General features: G+C 49.4%; 1 protein-coding gene across 1 annotated transcript; it reads left to right on the forward strand.

Moving 5' to 3' along the window:
• Positions 1–11,067: 11,067 nt before the first annotated feature.
• LOC144270263 (40-kDa huntingtin-associated protein-like) lies at positions 11,068–14,413 on the forward strand. Its single transcript, XM_077826618.1, has one exon. It carries the CDS (start codon positions 11,098–11,100, stop codon positions 12,124–12,126), a length of 1,029 nt encoding a protein of 342 aa, XP_077682744.1. The 5' UTR covers positions 11,068–11,097; the 3' UTR covers positions 12,127–14,413.
• Positions 14,414–14,876: the final 463 nt, after the last annotated feature.

The following is a 14,876-nucleotide window of genomic DNA, read 5'->3' on the forward strand; positions in this document are numbered from 1 at the left end:
TACCCATCGCTCTCTGTAGTGTATGGCTAACAATGCCATACCCTGACTTCCCTTTCTGTACTATAGGGTGCTGGTATCAAATGCTGACCTGTCTCTGTGATAGGTTCAATGGAGCGCTCTCGCTCTCTCTCTGCAATAGGATTGCCCAGTGCCACTCCTCCACCCCTCTCTCTGTAACAGAGTCCCCACAGTTGCATCCTGTCTCTCTGTGGTGTAAGGGTGTTGTCCCCACTCGTTCTGTAATCTGCAGGCCAGTCTTCACTGGTCAATATCAGTGCTGGCTCCTGCTCTTCAGATCAAATGAAAACCCCACAGAGATAAAAAAACTTAAAGATAAAGCTCAGAGAAAGTCTAAACACTGAGTGAAGCCTGATTTCTGCACTGACTGTGGTGGAAACTCAACAGATAAATGTATTGTTGAAAACTTCCCAGCTCTGAAATCTGGGTGTGCTGAAGCTATCCAGGAGCCTGCAATATCAGCCACACCAGCTCTCTGTGTGCCCCGTGTATTGCTTGCAACTTTGAGTGCCCTGAAATTTGTGTGTGCGATTTTGAAAACTTGGTCTTTAATGTTATAATTGCTCCCCTGCCCCACCCCACCCCTTCTCTCTCAGTTAGTCTTTTTATCTATTTGTATTAATAGTCCCCCAAAACTAGGTCAAGTTAGCACATGCGATGGCCAGCATGGAAACCACACTTGTTCATAGCAGCATTTCTAGCATTTGGGAAGACAAGCTGAGGAAGCCTGTGGGTAGACCTCTGGGCCACCTCTTGGGGTGTGTCAGCACAAACTGCATTCAGCATAGCCAAGTCCTTCCCGTGAGCAGGCTAAATGTCACCAAAGAAACAATCTTGTTTCCATCGCAAGTTGCTGTATCACCACGAGAAATCCCAGGTCGAGGAAACCTCCCTGAATGATTTTCCCTCCAGCCAATCTACAAAACCTACCCAGCCACTTCAGCCATTTCATAGAATATCAGGGTTGGAAGGGACCCCTGAAGGTCATCTAGTCCAACCCCCTGCTCGAAGCAGGACCAATTCCCAGTTAAATCATCCCAGCCAGGGCTTTGTCAAGCCTGACCTTAAAAACTTCCAAGGAAGGAGATTCCACCACCTCCCTAGGCAACGCATTCCAGTGTTTCACCACCCTCTTAGTGAAAAAGTTTTTCCTAATATCCAATCTAAACCTCCCCCACTGCAACTTGAGGCCATTACTCCTCGTTCTGTCATCTGCTACCATTGAGAACAGACTAGAGCCATCCTCTTTGGAACCCCCTTTCAGGTAGTTGAAAGCAGCTATCAAATCCCCCCTCATTCTTCTCTTCTGCAGGCTAAACAATCCCAGCTCCCTCAGCCTCTCCTCATAAGTCATGTGTTCTAGACCCCTAATCATTTTTGTTGCCCTTCGCTGGACTCTCTCCAATTTATCCACATCCTTCTTGTAGTGTGGGGCCCAAAACTGGACACAGTACTCCAGATGAGGCCTCACCAATGTCGAATAGAGGGGGACGATCACGTCCCTCGATCTGCTCGCTATGCCCCTACTTATACATCCCAAAATGCCATTGGCCTTCTTGGCAACAAGGGCACACTGCTGACTCATATCCAGCTTCTCGTCCACTGTCACCCCTAGGTCCTTTTCCGCAGAACTGCTGCCTAGCCATTCGGTCCCTAGTCTGTAGCGGTGCATTGGATTCTTCCGTCCTAAGTGCAGGACCCTGCACTTATCCTTATTGAACCTCATCAGATTTCTTTTGGCCCAATCCTCCAATTTGTCTAGGTCCTTCTGTATCCTATCCCTCCCCTCCAGCGTATCTACCACTCCTCCCAGTTTAGTATCATCCGCAAATTTGCTGAGAGTGCAATCCACACCATCCTCCAGATCATTTATGAAGATATTGAACAAAACCGGCCCCAGGACTGACCCCTGGGGCACTCCACTTGACACCGGCTGCCAACTAGACATGGAGCCATTGATCACTACCCGTTGAGCCCGACAATCTAGCCAGCTTTCTACCCACCCTATAGTGCATTCATCCAGCCCATACTTCCTTAACTTGCTGACAAGAATACTGTGGGAGACCGTGTCAAAAGCTTTGCTAAAGTCAAGAAACAATACATCCACTGCTTTCCCTTCATCCACAGAACCAGTAATCTCATGATAAAAGGCGATTAGATTAGTCAGGCATGACCTTCCCTTGGTGAATCCATGCTGGCTGTTCCTGATCACTTTCCTCTCATGCAAGTACTTCAAGATTGATTCTTTGAGGACCTGCTCCATGATTTTTCCAGGGACTGAGGTGAGGCTGACTGGCCTGTAGTTCCCAGGATCCTCCTTCTTCCCTTTTTTAAAGATTGGCACTACATTAGCCTTTTTCCAGTCATCCGGGACTTCCCCGGTTCGCCACGAGTTTTCAAAGATAATGGCCAATGGCTCTGCAATCACAGCCGCCAATTCCTTCAGCACTCTCGGATGCAACTCGTCCGGCCCCATGGACTTGTGCACGTCCAGCTTTTCTAAATAGTCCCTAACCACCTCTATCTCCACAGAGGGCTGGCCATCTCTTCCCCATTTTGTGATGCCCAGCGTAGCAGTCTGGGAGCTGACCTTGTTAGTGAAGACAGAGGCAAAAAAAGCATTGAGTACATTAGCTTTTTCCACATCCTCTGTCACTAGGTTGCCTCCCTCATTCAGTAAGGGGCCCACACTTTCCTTGGCTTTCTTCTTGTTGCCAACATACCTGAAGAACCCCTTCTTGTTACTCTTGACATCTCTCGCTAGCTGCAGCTCCAGGTGCGATTTGGCCCTCCTGATTTCATTCCTACATGCCCGAGCAATATTTGGCCCAATGTCCCAGAATTTCCTGCCCTAGTGCAGCAAACCTAGTCAGCCTTGCACTGCTCACTGTGAAGAGAGGGCTGCCCACTATCTCCAGCCAAATAGCAGACACTACTGTCTTGAGAACTCCGTTCAGCATTACCTGGAGTCAGCCAGTGCTTAAAATGGACAGAATAGCAAGGGGTCCTGGAACCAGCACCTCTCTGAGAGGTGGAAGAATCTTCCCATTCACCTAGCTGCTTCTACAGTGTGGATTAGGTGCCCCTCATTACATTGCACAGAGTGCAACATTTTTCACAGCCCTGAATGATGTAGCTAGGTAAAGCTAATTTTTAAGTGTGGACCTAGCCGTATGTGTCTGAGTAATCCCATTGGAATTAGGTCACCCTTGTGAATAGGGGGTTGACAGTCTGGCCCAGAGCAATTATTCTTTTCCTCTTCAGTGCTATTCAAACTGCAAAGGAGATTGTTTTGGCTGACATGCCTTGAAACAGGAAAAGGATGGAAAGCTGGAAGGAAGGGGTCCATGGCAGTTAGGAATAAGAGCTGGGTTCTGAGAACAGGAAATGAGATGATATAAGGCAGGTTTATAACTATTAAAGGTTTGGAACTGACTCTCCCTGGCTAATGAGAAAAGCTGTTCTCTAGAGTTCCCTCTGGGATACTGGCAAAATGACTGATATTACTCATGATTCTTCTTTAAGTGTTTGCTCATGTCCATTCCAATAGAGGAGTGTGCACATTGTGTTCACCATTGCAGGACATTTTTCCCCTAGTGGTATCCATCAGGTTGATTCTGGAGTGGTGCCTCCATGGTGCAGTATATAGGCACTTGCCCATTGCCTCCTCAGTTCTTTCTTTCCCTCCGTGGCTGTCGCTGGAATGCTCTTATCTCTTGCTCAGGAAGCAATACCCCATAGTGATCTTTTTCCTGCAAATAAATTGTAAATAAGTACAAATAGTTAGTTAGAATAAGTTAGTAAGGTAGTTAATAGAATACTTGTAAACTCCTGCCCTGCGGGGCTAGCATGCCCGGACTCCAGTGCATGCCTCGTTCCCAGGGCTTCAAACCGCGTGTGGCGTGCTGCAAACACATGCTGTCAGGGTTCACTCCCCACTCTGAACTCTGGGGTACAGATGTGGGGACCCGCATGAAGGACCCCCTAAGCTTAGGTTCTACCAGCTTAGGTTAAAAACTTCCCCAAGGTACAAATCCTTCCTTGTCCTTGGATGGGTACTGCTACCACCACAAAGTGAGTTAGACAAAGATTCAGGAAAAGGACCACTTGGAGTTCCTGTTTCCCTAAAATATCCCCCCAAGCCTTTCACTCCCTTTCCTGGGTAGGCTTGAGAATAATATACCAACCAAATAGATAAACCAGATTCTTAAAAACAGAACTTCATTATAAAGAAAAAAAAGTAAAAGAAGCACCTCTGTAAAATCAGGATGGAAGGTAACTTTACAGGGTAATCAGATTCAAAACAGAGAGGATTCCCCTCTAGGCAAAACTTTAAAGTTACAAAAAACAGGGATAAACCTCTCTCTTAGCACAGGGAAAATTCAAAAGCTAAAATAAAAGATAATCTAACGCCTTTCCTTGCTTTACTTACAATTTTTGTAATCCTCGATTTTATTTCAGGCAGGGTTTTAAGAGATGGTTTTTCCTGCCCCTGGTTCCTCTCTAGCTCCGAGAGAACCCCCACAAAGAGACAAAGCAAAAACCTTTCCCTACAGATTTGAAAGTATGTTCTCCCCTTTTATTTGACCTTCTTAACCCTTTACAGGTAAAGGAGGGATTTTATGCTACCCTTAGCTGAATGTTTATGACATATGCCAATAAGTAATCCCCACGACAGTTATTTGAAGTGCCTGGGAGATGGTCAAATCCAAGAAAAGTGCCAGATTTTCAAACCTAAAACTAAGGAGAGAGACAGTTGGTTGAAATTCCTCCTCATAGAGGTGGCGCTGTGCCCCTCTTCGGAGCGACAACCTGACCCGGCACTGAGCACTTCTTTGACCAGGAACGCACCAGCATCTATTAGAGAAACACAGCGTGGCCTGCGTTCCCCAGTACCAACCACCTCCTGGCACCGACACACCTTTCTGGAACCCAGGAAGGCAGCACCGACAGCACGACACCGCTGTCTGTCTCTGGTGCCGAAGAAGAGGACAAAAAAGTCAGACTGGGGGCATTCCCCCACAAGAAAGACCCGCATCAGGCCATGCGGTCACAACTCAGCTGGTGCTGCTGACTCCAGCCCCAGTGGGGGACCTGTCGAGTCTTGTGCCGATGGACTCCCCTCTTAGGCTTGTGGACCACTGGAGCAGGTCCTTCATCATTCACCATGAGATGAACCAAGGCTGTGTAGTGCTGAGGGGATCAATAAATCACCTATATTAAATTCGTCCCTAGGAGCACCATCGACGCGAGAGGCATGTGAGGTGGCGCAGAGCCTCTGTTCCCTGGGCTCAGGCACCGCAGGGCCTGGTTCCAAGAAGACAAGCACCGTTCTTGGGCAAGCCAGCAATGATGGTGAGGCACCGCCCCCAGTCTTGCTCATCTTCGAGAGGCTCAACACTGTGGCCGCGGTCACCACAGCCACATCACTCCTCACCTCAGCACCGGTCACAGTCCCAGCACCGATCTCATTCGCAGTGCTGGTCGCACTCCCAGCATCAGTTGCAATTGTGGCACAGCTCATGATCCTGCCACCACTCTGAATCATAGCACTGCTCCCCATCATGTCTATTTGGCAGCCGGTATCAAGCGGAGTGCCTGAGGGGTTGGTCCTGGGGACGGTTTTGTTCAACATCTTTATTAATGATCTGGATGATGGGATAGATTGCACCCTCTGCAAGTTCGTGGAGGACACTAAGGTAGGGGGAGAAGTAGATACCCTGGAGGGTAGGGATAGGGTCCAGAGTGACCTAGACAAATTGGAGGATTGGGCCAAAAGAAATCTGATGAGGTTCAACAAGGACAAGTGCAGAGTCCTGCACTTAGGATAGAAGAATCCCATGCACCGCTACAGGCTGGGGACTGACTGGCTAAGCAGCAGTTCTGCAGAAAAGGACCTGGGGATTACAGTGGATGAGAAGCTGGATATGAGTCAGCAGTGTGCCCTTATTGCCAAGAAGGCTAACGGCATATTGGACTGTATTAGTAGGAGTATTGCTAGCAGATCAAGGGAAGTGATTATTTCTATTTGGCGCTGGTGAGGCCACATCTGGAGTATTGTGTCCAGTTTTGGGCCCCCCACTTCAGAAAGGATGTGGAAAAATTGGAGATAGTCCAGCAGAGGGCAACGAAAATGATCAGGGGGCTGGGGCACATTATTTACGAGGAGAGGCTGAAGGAACTGGGATTGTTTAGTCTGCAGAAGAGAAGAGTGAGGGGGGATTTGATAGCAGCCTTCAACTACCTGAAGGGGGTTACAAAGAGGATGGAGTTAAGCTGTTCTCAGTGATGGTAGATGACAGAACAAGGAGCAATGGTCTCAAGTTGCAGTGGGGGGAGGTCTAGGTTGGATATTAGGAAACACTATTTCACTAGGAGGGTAGTGAAGAACTGGAATGGGTTACCTAGGGAGGTAGTGGAATCTCCACCCTTAGAGGTTTTTAAGGCCGAGCTTGACAAAGCCCTGGCTGAGATGGTTTAGTTGGCGCTGGTCCTGCTTTGAGCAGGGGGTTGGACTAGATGACTGAGGTCTCTTCCAACCCTAATCTTCTATGATTCTATGATCACCACGCCACTCCCCATCACCGCTCCCACAGTGACATCGCTCTCCATTTCAGCACCATTATTTGGCACCGAAGAGCACAGCATCGCAATGATCGCTTAGGAGCGGGTCCTCAGGCTCCGAATCACAGGTGGATTCATACATCTTGTGAGGGAGCAGACTCTGGACGGAGCATATGTGCTCTACTGCCATGGCCCAGGGGCTCGTTCCGGCAGCATGGCCTCCTGGCCAGTGGCAGATGCCACTCCAGTGACTGATATGAACCTCTTGGACGACTGACATGGCCCAGGGCTCCCATGCGGGATGCTCACATTCAGTAGCCTCAGAGACAAGGGCACCCCCGCCATCCTTGTTGGAGATGGGTTCCTTGTCCAGGGCAGAAGTCTGGGACTCTCAGGTCACACTTGCAGGTGATCCGCCGGCACCGGAGGATGTACAAGGTCCTGTTGTACTGAAGAAGTTATCACAAAAGTTAAACTAAATTAGAAGATTGTGATTTGGCCCCAGCATCCAGTATCTATCACCTGGTAAAACAAAATCCCTCACACCCGACCCAGCACCCCAGGTAAGTAAAACTTAACTCAAGTTTAAGGTGCAAACAAAGTGTTATTTATTTGGGGAAAGTGAACGCAGTTAAGGGGGAGAAACAATAAACAGAGCAAAACAGCATAGTGGTCGGAACCAGTTGGGCCTGAAGCCCGGCTCCCAACTAACCCTTGGCAAATCATGGGTATCCCTAATGAGAGCCCTTTTTGTACTTGCAGGGTGATGGCAATGACTGACAAGTGGACAGCGGACAGTTTCCCAGGAACCTAGTCCCTGCAGCCGCTGTTGGTCTCCGAACCTTCCACTGCCTTAAGATGGAGTTTGCAGGAGGAACACGGAACCTGGCTGAGATGGAGCAGATGGTATGGCTCAGGACATGCTCAGGATCCTCCTGGATTGTTTGCAGGTGAGTGAAGTTGACTCTCAAAGTGTGTGCAAAGTGATGGGTTCACAGGCTGCCTCTATGGCAGACAGCCACCATTGCTGGGCGCAGCATCCTTATACATATAACCTCTATGATGCAAAAGTTCTGTAGAGAAAGGCTGTTGTTTAGCCCTATTCAATATGGCAATACCAACAAGATGGCATCCAAAACCAGCAATGTGCATAAGCAGCACGCAAACATCATAACATTAACCCATTATAGCATAAGGATTCACATTACAAAACAAAAACCTGAAAAATAAGCCTACAATCTGGTAACTGTACAAGCCTCTTTGTCATCTTCGCCTGATGAGGCAGTAGCAAATATGACCATAGCCCTGATGCAAAATGATTACAAGGCTCACCAGGAGCTCTTGCGTCGGATGGCTCAGAACCTCAACCTCCAAGTAGAGGAGATAATGGAGTCAGCCCTGGCTTTGGTAGACATAGTGACCCCTTCACGACCAGCGAAAGTAGCCTTGCCCCTGAATAAGGCTGTCTTGTGACCCATAAGGGCACTTTGTCACACCATGGCCTCTCTTCAACCCACAGCTAAACAAGTGGAGAGGAAATACTTCGCACTCCACAAGGGATATGAATACCTGTACACTCATCCTGCACCGGGTTCTCTGGTTGTTGCTGCAGCCAACAAGAGGGAAAGGCAAGGGGAACAGGGACCATCACCCAAGGCAAAAGAGGCCAGGAAACTAGACCTTTTAGGGAGGAAAATATACTCCACGGGAGTTCTCCAGTTAAGAACCACCAGGCGCTGTTCAGCAGGTATGACTTTAATTCCTGGTCAGCCATGCAGAAGTTTAAGGAGCTCCTACCATCGGACTCTAGATCAGAGTTTACTGCCATGGCAGATGAAGGCAAGGCCATAGCCAAGGCATCCCTCCAGGTGGCCTCAGATGCCATGGATGTGGCAGCCCAGGTGATAGCCACAGGCATGGTAACGAGACAAAACTCCTGGATTCAGTTGTCTGGCCTACCCCATGAGGTCCAACAGACAGTGCAGGACATACCATCTGAGGGACAGTCCCTTTTCTCAGAACAAATGGATGCCCGGCTTCATAGCCTAAAAGATTTGAGGGCGACGCTGAAGTTGTTTGGCCATCACACTCCAGCCCCTCCCCTCCCCTCCCCTCCATCCCAATCCTGGAAGCATTACTAACCTCAGCCCATGTGCCATTTTTACCCGCCTCACCACCAGCAGAGACACGACTTCGGTCGACGAAGGAATAAAGGCTTCAGAAAGAGACAACCAAAGGGCAATAAGCAAACTTTTGAGGGTGCGCCCGAGGACTGTGCACCAGTCCATAACTTGGATGTCATCCAGAGGTGAAAGTGGGCCCCAGACCCTTTAAATCGCTGCTGGAGCCCCGGCCAGCACAGGCCGGGCAGCATGGAAAAGCTGGCTGCGGAAGGCTGACCCCCACCCTTTTCACCTGAGGCCCTGCCTCAGATAAGTCTTTTATCTTACTTTCACCCCTGATGTCACCTCTATGTTTGTGGACCGTTTGTCCAGCTTTTACTGGGCACGAGCCAACATCACTTCAGACCGATGGGTGCTTCATATGGTAGAAGTGGGATATACCCTGCAGTTTATTTCTTCCCTTCCTTTCCACTTCCCCTCCCTGTCCCCCTGAGGACCGACCCTTCACAAAAATCTCCTGGCCCAGGAGGTGCAGTCACTCCTAAGGGTAGGGGCAGTGGAGGAGGTTCTAACAGCTAAGAGGCCAGGGGTTTTACTCCCGCTACTTCCTGATCCCAAAGTCCAATGGGAATTTCAGACCCATCCTAGACCTTCAAAACCTCAGCAAGTTCATGAAGAAGCTGAAGTTCCGCATGGTCTCCCTAGCCTCGATTATTCCTTCCTTAGATCCAGGGGACAGGCATGCTGCCCTCAACTTGAAGGACGTGTACATTCACATAGCCATCTTCCCAGGCCACAGAAAATACCTTCAATTTGTAGTAAACCAGAATCACTATCAGTTCATGGAGCTGCCTTTTGGCCTGCCAGCAGTCCTGAAAGTATTCACGAAATGCATGGCAGTGGTAGCAGCCTCCGTCAGGAAATGAGGAGTGAAGGTCTTCCCATACCTGGACGACTGGTTGGTCAGGGGTCAGTCCAAAGAACTAGTGGAAGGGCACATAGACTTCGTACAATCCACTTTCAGGAACCTAGGTCTCCTGGACAACAAACACAAGTCCACCTTGTCAGGATTCCCTCCCCACTCTGAACTCTAGGGTACAGATGTGGGGACCTGCATGAAAAACCCCCTAAGCTTATTTTTACCAGCTTAGGTTAAAAACTTTCCCAAGGCACAAATTTCACCTTGTATTTGAACAGTATGCTGCCACCACCAAGTGATTTAGACAAAGAACAGGGAAAGGACCACTTGGAGTTCCTATTTCCCCAAAATAGCCCCCCAAGCCCTTACACCCCTTTTCCTGGGGAGGCTTGAGAATAAACAAGATGAGCACAAACCAGCCTTGGATTTTTAAGACCCAAAAAACCCAATCAGATTCTTAAAAAACAGAACTTTTCTTCAGAGAAATTCACCCCACATCAGTTTCAGATTCCTGAATTACAGCATATTAGATATTTCTTGTGTTGCCTACTCTATCCCATCGCTGGATCTGGGTAGGCTGAGCCATACAGAGGATCACCTACAGCAGCGAGTGCCATGGTGCAGTGGTGCTAGGGTTAATTCTACAGAAGCGCTAAAAATAAGGTTGCGGGTTCTGGCAAACTGTTACTCTATGTAACTTAACTCCAAGATGCAGCACACAATACTGAACGAGCATGTAATTGTGTCCTTTTTCCCCCCCATCCCTTCCACTCTGTTGTTTGTTACCCTCTTGTTTTGTTGTGTTGGGAGCTGGTAGTCTCTTTGGACCATTTTTATGTCACTGGGAGGCCACTAGCCTATGCTTGGACTCTGTGAATGGATACACACTAATGAAGGCTCTGAGGTGAGGCAGGGAGGGCTGGATGTGCTGCTGACCATGCTGCCAGGTGGAGGGCGGGTTTGGGGAGCTAGCCCTTTTCCCAGATGGAGCCTGCCCCTGGTTTGTGGGGCTTGCCCAGCGTCGTGCCCGTGGGCTGCCTGTGTCACTGTGTAACGGTGATGCCGTAGCCCGGGGGACGGGGGGGCCTGCGTCATGGCCCCATGACGGGGTTTCAGGCCTGATGAGCTGGGCTGCAAGGATCTAGGGCTGTTCCCCTCACAAGCTGGGGCACCACACCCCTACTCCACCCCACTCCCCAGGGAGCCGCTACCCCTCAGCCTCCCAGGGCTTTGGGGACCCGAGCCAACTCCCCCCGTGCATCCCCTCTCAACAGACGGGGGACCGACTCCCCCCTCCCTTCTCACGAAGCGGCGGAAACCTCAACCCCGCCTCTTGCCTGCTCCCGGGGGGCATCACAGTCCCGTTAGCCACGCCCCTTCTCTGCAGGAGTCGTGCGCAGCCTCTTCCGATCAGGCGGCTGCCCATTGGCTGGCACGCGACGGTTTCACTTCCAGGCGGCAGCCGGTGCGCGGATGGCGGCGGCGGGTGGCTCGGGCCCAGCTGGCCCCGGGGGACTGGGGGCGGCCGGCCCCGGCGGGGGCTGGGACGGGGACTTCCTGGCGCGGTACCGGCTGGTGTCGGCCAAGCTGCGGAAGAGGTTCCTGCGGAAGCCGAACGTGTCGGAGGCGGCGGAGCAGTTCGGGGTGCTGGCCCGGGAGCTGCGGGCCCAGGAGAGCCTGCCCTACGCCGCCTGGTGCCAGCTGGCCGTGGCCCGCTGCGCCCAGAGCCTCTTCCACGGGCCCGGCGAGGCGCAGGCCCTGACCGAGGCCGCTCGCCTCTTCCTGCGCCAGGAGCGGGACTTGCAGCAGCGGCTGAGCCTGAGCGGCGGCTTCGCCGAGCATCTGCAGGCCTCGCACAGCTGCTTCGCCTTCGCCGCCCGCCTGCACCTGGAACTGGGGCAGCCGGCGCTGGCGGCAGGCCTTTGCCTGGAGCTGGGCTCGGCGCTACGGGACATGGAGCAACCTGGCCAGGCCGCCCCGCACTTCCAGCGCGCTGCCGAGCTGCTGGCAGCCGCCGAGCTGCCCCTGGAGGCGCTGCGCTGCCTGGGCGAGCTGGCCTCCTGCCTGCTGCTCACCCGCGACTACGACGGGGCCCTAGCAGCGCTCACCCAGGCGCAGCTGCTGGCCCAGGCCGGGCCCAGCCCGCCCAGTGGTGCCTTTCTGGAGGTGTTGGTGCGCTGCGAGGTGTCCCGGGTGCTGCTCCTCCTGCTGCTCCAGCCGCCACCGCCCAAGCTGCTGCCCGAGCATGCCCAGACCCTGGAGAAATACTGCTGGGAGGCCTTCGAGAGTGGGGCGGGGGCTGGGCAGCTCCCCCAGGCAGGGTACCTGCCCCCTGGCCTCTTCCTCCTGCTGCAGTCCACTGTCATGGCCTGTCAGGAGAAGGACCTGGAGGCGCTCAAGGTGCTGCAGGCAGAGCTCTGGCCGCTGCTCAGCCCTGAACAGAACCACCTGCTCCACCTGGTGCTTCAAGAGATGATCAGCCCCTCTGGGCAGGGGGCCTGAGTCCCCCCAGGCAGACTGGCTTCAGTTGCCTGCTGCCACTTCCATAGGGGAGTCAGTCTCCCACCAGAAAGAGAGGCCTGCCCCACCCACCTGCTGCTGCCTTAGTGGGACTAGAGAGATAGGCCTTGTCCATCTTCAGCTGCCATCTCTATGGCACTATCTGCCATCTCCACAGAGATTAACTGCATCTTCACTGATCTGTTGCTATCTCCCTCATATAGCCTGAAACCCCCACCAAGCATCACCAGAGAAATTAACCTTGTACACCTACTCCAACCATCCACAGGAGAGATGAGACCCATCTGCTACGCTGAGGAATGGCCTTTCCCCTGTGCTGCCAGCCACAGGAGTCTAATCCCAATAGGATCACCACCAACATGACTTGTTTCACCCACCATGGGATTCTGTTTCCCACAGTAGCCACATAGAGGGTTGTTCCATTTTGGCTCATCACCACTACAAAGCCTTGGTTCATCTCCCTGCTACTATCCGCATGTAGGAAAGGACTATGTGAACTAAAGACTATTTTCCTATTGGGGACAAGGAACTTGGACATGCCAGCACTTCCTATTAACTACTTCTCGTTATAGAGACCTTTCCTTTCTCAGCCCCAGTGCAGCCTCTTTGCCATTCTCCTCTCATTCACAGATTTGAGACACCTGCTACTGCAGGAGATGACCTGATCCATTAGAAACTGTGTATGTAAACTACTACAGTTTAAGGTAGTAAGAGGCTGGATTCTTGCCATTTTTTATGAAGATACTACAAATGGCACTCATTTTCTAAACAGTCCACAAACGCCAGGATTCAGTCTTTTAGTTTAAAATTCTCGCATTTGGAGATGTAATGACTAGTGCATTTTTTCTGTATCTGTTTCAAAATGAGACTGGTTTTGTATCAGTGTAATTGACATGTGAGCAAGCTGGTAAAAATACCAGTTTCTCTTTAAGATGCTAATTCAAAAAAAGTAACTAAACTCAACTCTTTCCATTTAAAAACTAAATTGGAAGCTAAAATTTTATTCTGTACCTTCTGCTCCTGGTTCTGTTTCAATGTTGGCAGCTGTTGCCTAAGAGTTGTACTTTCTAACTACCTGGCTCTCGGTCCTCGCTCTTCCTCTGTTAATATGATGCTGTAGCTAGAACTCTGGAGACACCAATGTATCCTGAAGCCTTCTAGTTCTTTAAGATGTAATTCAGTAAATATTGTAGACTTTTAAAATTGTTTACTGCTCAAAGCAAATATCACTAGCTACAACCTAGGCAATGTGGGGAGTCATTGCTGCTGGCTCTTTAGCTTCACTACCTTGTTGGTTTCATTCAACAAGTAGGTAAAGATGGATGTAATATGTTTAATTTTAGCATTTGCTATGGATACTGTATTACTTTACATATCAGGCCTGTTACAGCAGTTTAAAAGGATTGTATTGGTGTAGGGGGAACATTTACCTATAACTTTGGCCCTCAGATATGTTTTTGCAACTCCTTCTAAGGTGTATAGGAGTTGTGCAAAATTGAGCCTTGATGTATATCTGAAAAGCACGTGAACTTTGATTAGTTTAATACTTTTAACATTAATTTTTCCATTTTAATGATAAAGAGAATTGATAAGACCCTTTCTGTGGTCTAATGAACTAAACCTGGGCCTAGAAGCCATAGAGTTCTGCACTGTGACTCTGTAGTCTGACAAATCATTTAATCTTTGTGGGCCAGCTTTCCTACTTGAATTTCTATTTCCATTTTACAAATTGCTGATGTAAATTTAATGTTTGTATGGCACTTCTTATGTGCTGAAAAATGATAATGCCCTGAGAAGAGCATGTTGCTGGCCATCTTCTGGAAAGAATGTTTTCCTGCTGAGGATAAACTTTAGTTGCCCCTTTTTGGGGTGGGTTCCCTTTAATTGTTTCTTTAGGATGCATAAATACGATGTTTTTTTCTTTTTGCGAGTGGGATTACCTTTTACACAAATAGAACCTTGTGGACCTTAAGCTAAGTAGTGTTCCTACTTAACATGGTCTTCTGGGTGAATAAAAGTGAGGCTGTTTTGGAAGTTGCATAAAAATACTTCAAGCCTATACTGTAGTAAGTGGAGACGAAACATCCCTGTAAAACATGGGAAATTGATGGGTATTTTGCTTTATGTGCAACTGCAAACTGATTTATACATATAAAAGTGAACTTTACATTATTTCTTAAATGTTTTGAAACGTAATTTTTACTGGCAAGTTTTGAAATCATCAGTTCATTCACTGATGTATGACTAATGAAGCATCTATGTACTGGAACTCAGAATGGAGTTTCCTGTCTTTATTGTCCTGAAGTAGTCTTCAGCTCTCTAAGCTTGTGTATGTGCTGCAGGGCTTGAGCCTAGGTGCAGTGCCAGAGGGCAGGATACAGGGAAAAAAATATTGAAGGGAGCTACTATTGTATGTTACATCTTTAAGATAAAACTGTGCAAAAACAAAGCTCCAGGTCTTCCTCCTGGGGGGAAGACTCATAACCATGTACTGAACTGGTGATGGGTGGGAACAGAGTGCTTCAAAAAGAAAGCTTAGCCTTCTGAACTATCCTACTAGGGCTGAAAATGTTTAAGGGCTATTCTAAACATAGAAAACTCTGTCCCTGGTTAGAGATTGCTTATTCCATACTTTCCATGGTGTCTGATTCTGTAAAATACTCATACCTTTTTCTTTCTAATCTTTTAATCAGTATTATGACCTTTTAAAAAAGGAAAACTACTCATTACCT

Source organism: Eretmochelys imbricata, chromosome 9 (assembly GCF_965152235.1).
Source record: "Eretmochelys imbricata isolate rEreImb1 chromosome 9, rEreImb1.hap1, whole genome shotgun sequence".
In the NCBI taxonomy this organism is placed as follows: domain Eukaryota; kingdom Metazoa; phylum Chordata; order Testudines; family Cheloniidae; genus Eretmochelys; species Eretmochelys imbricata.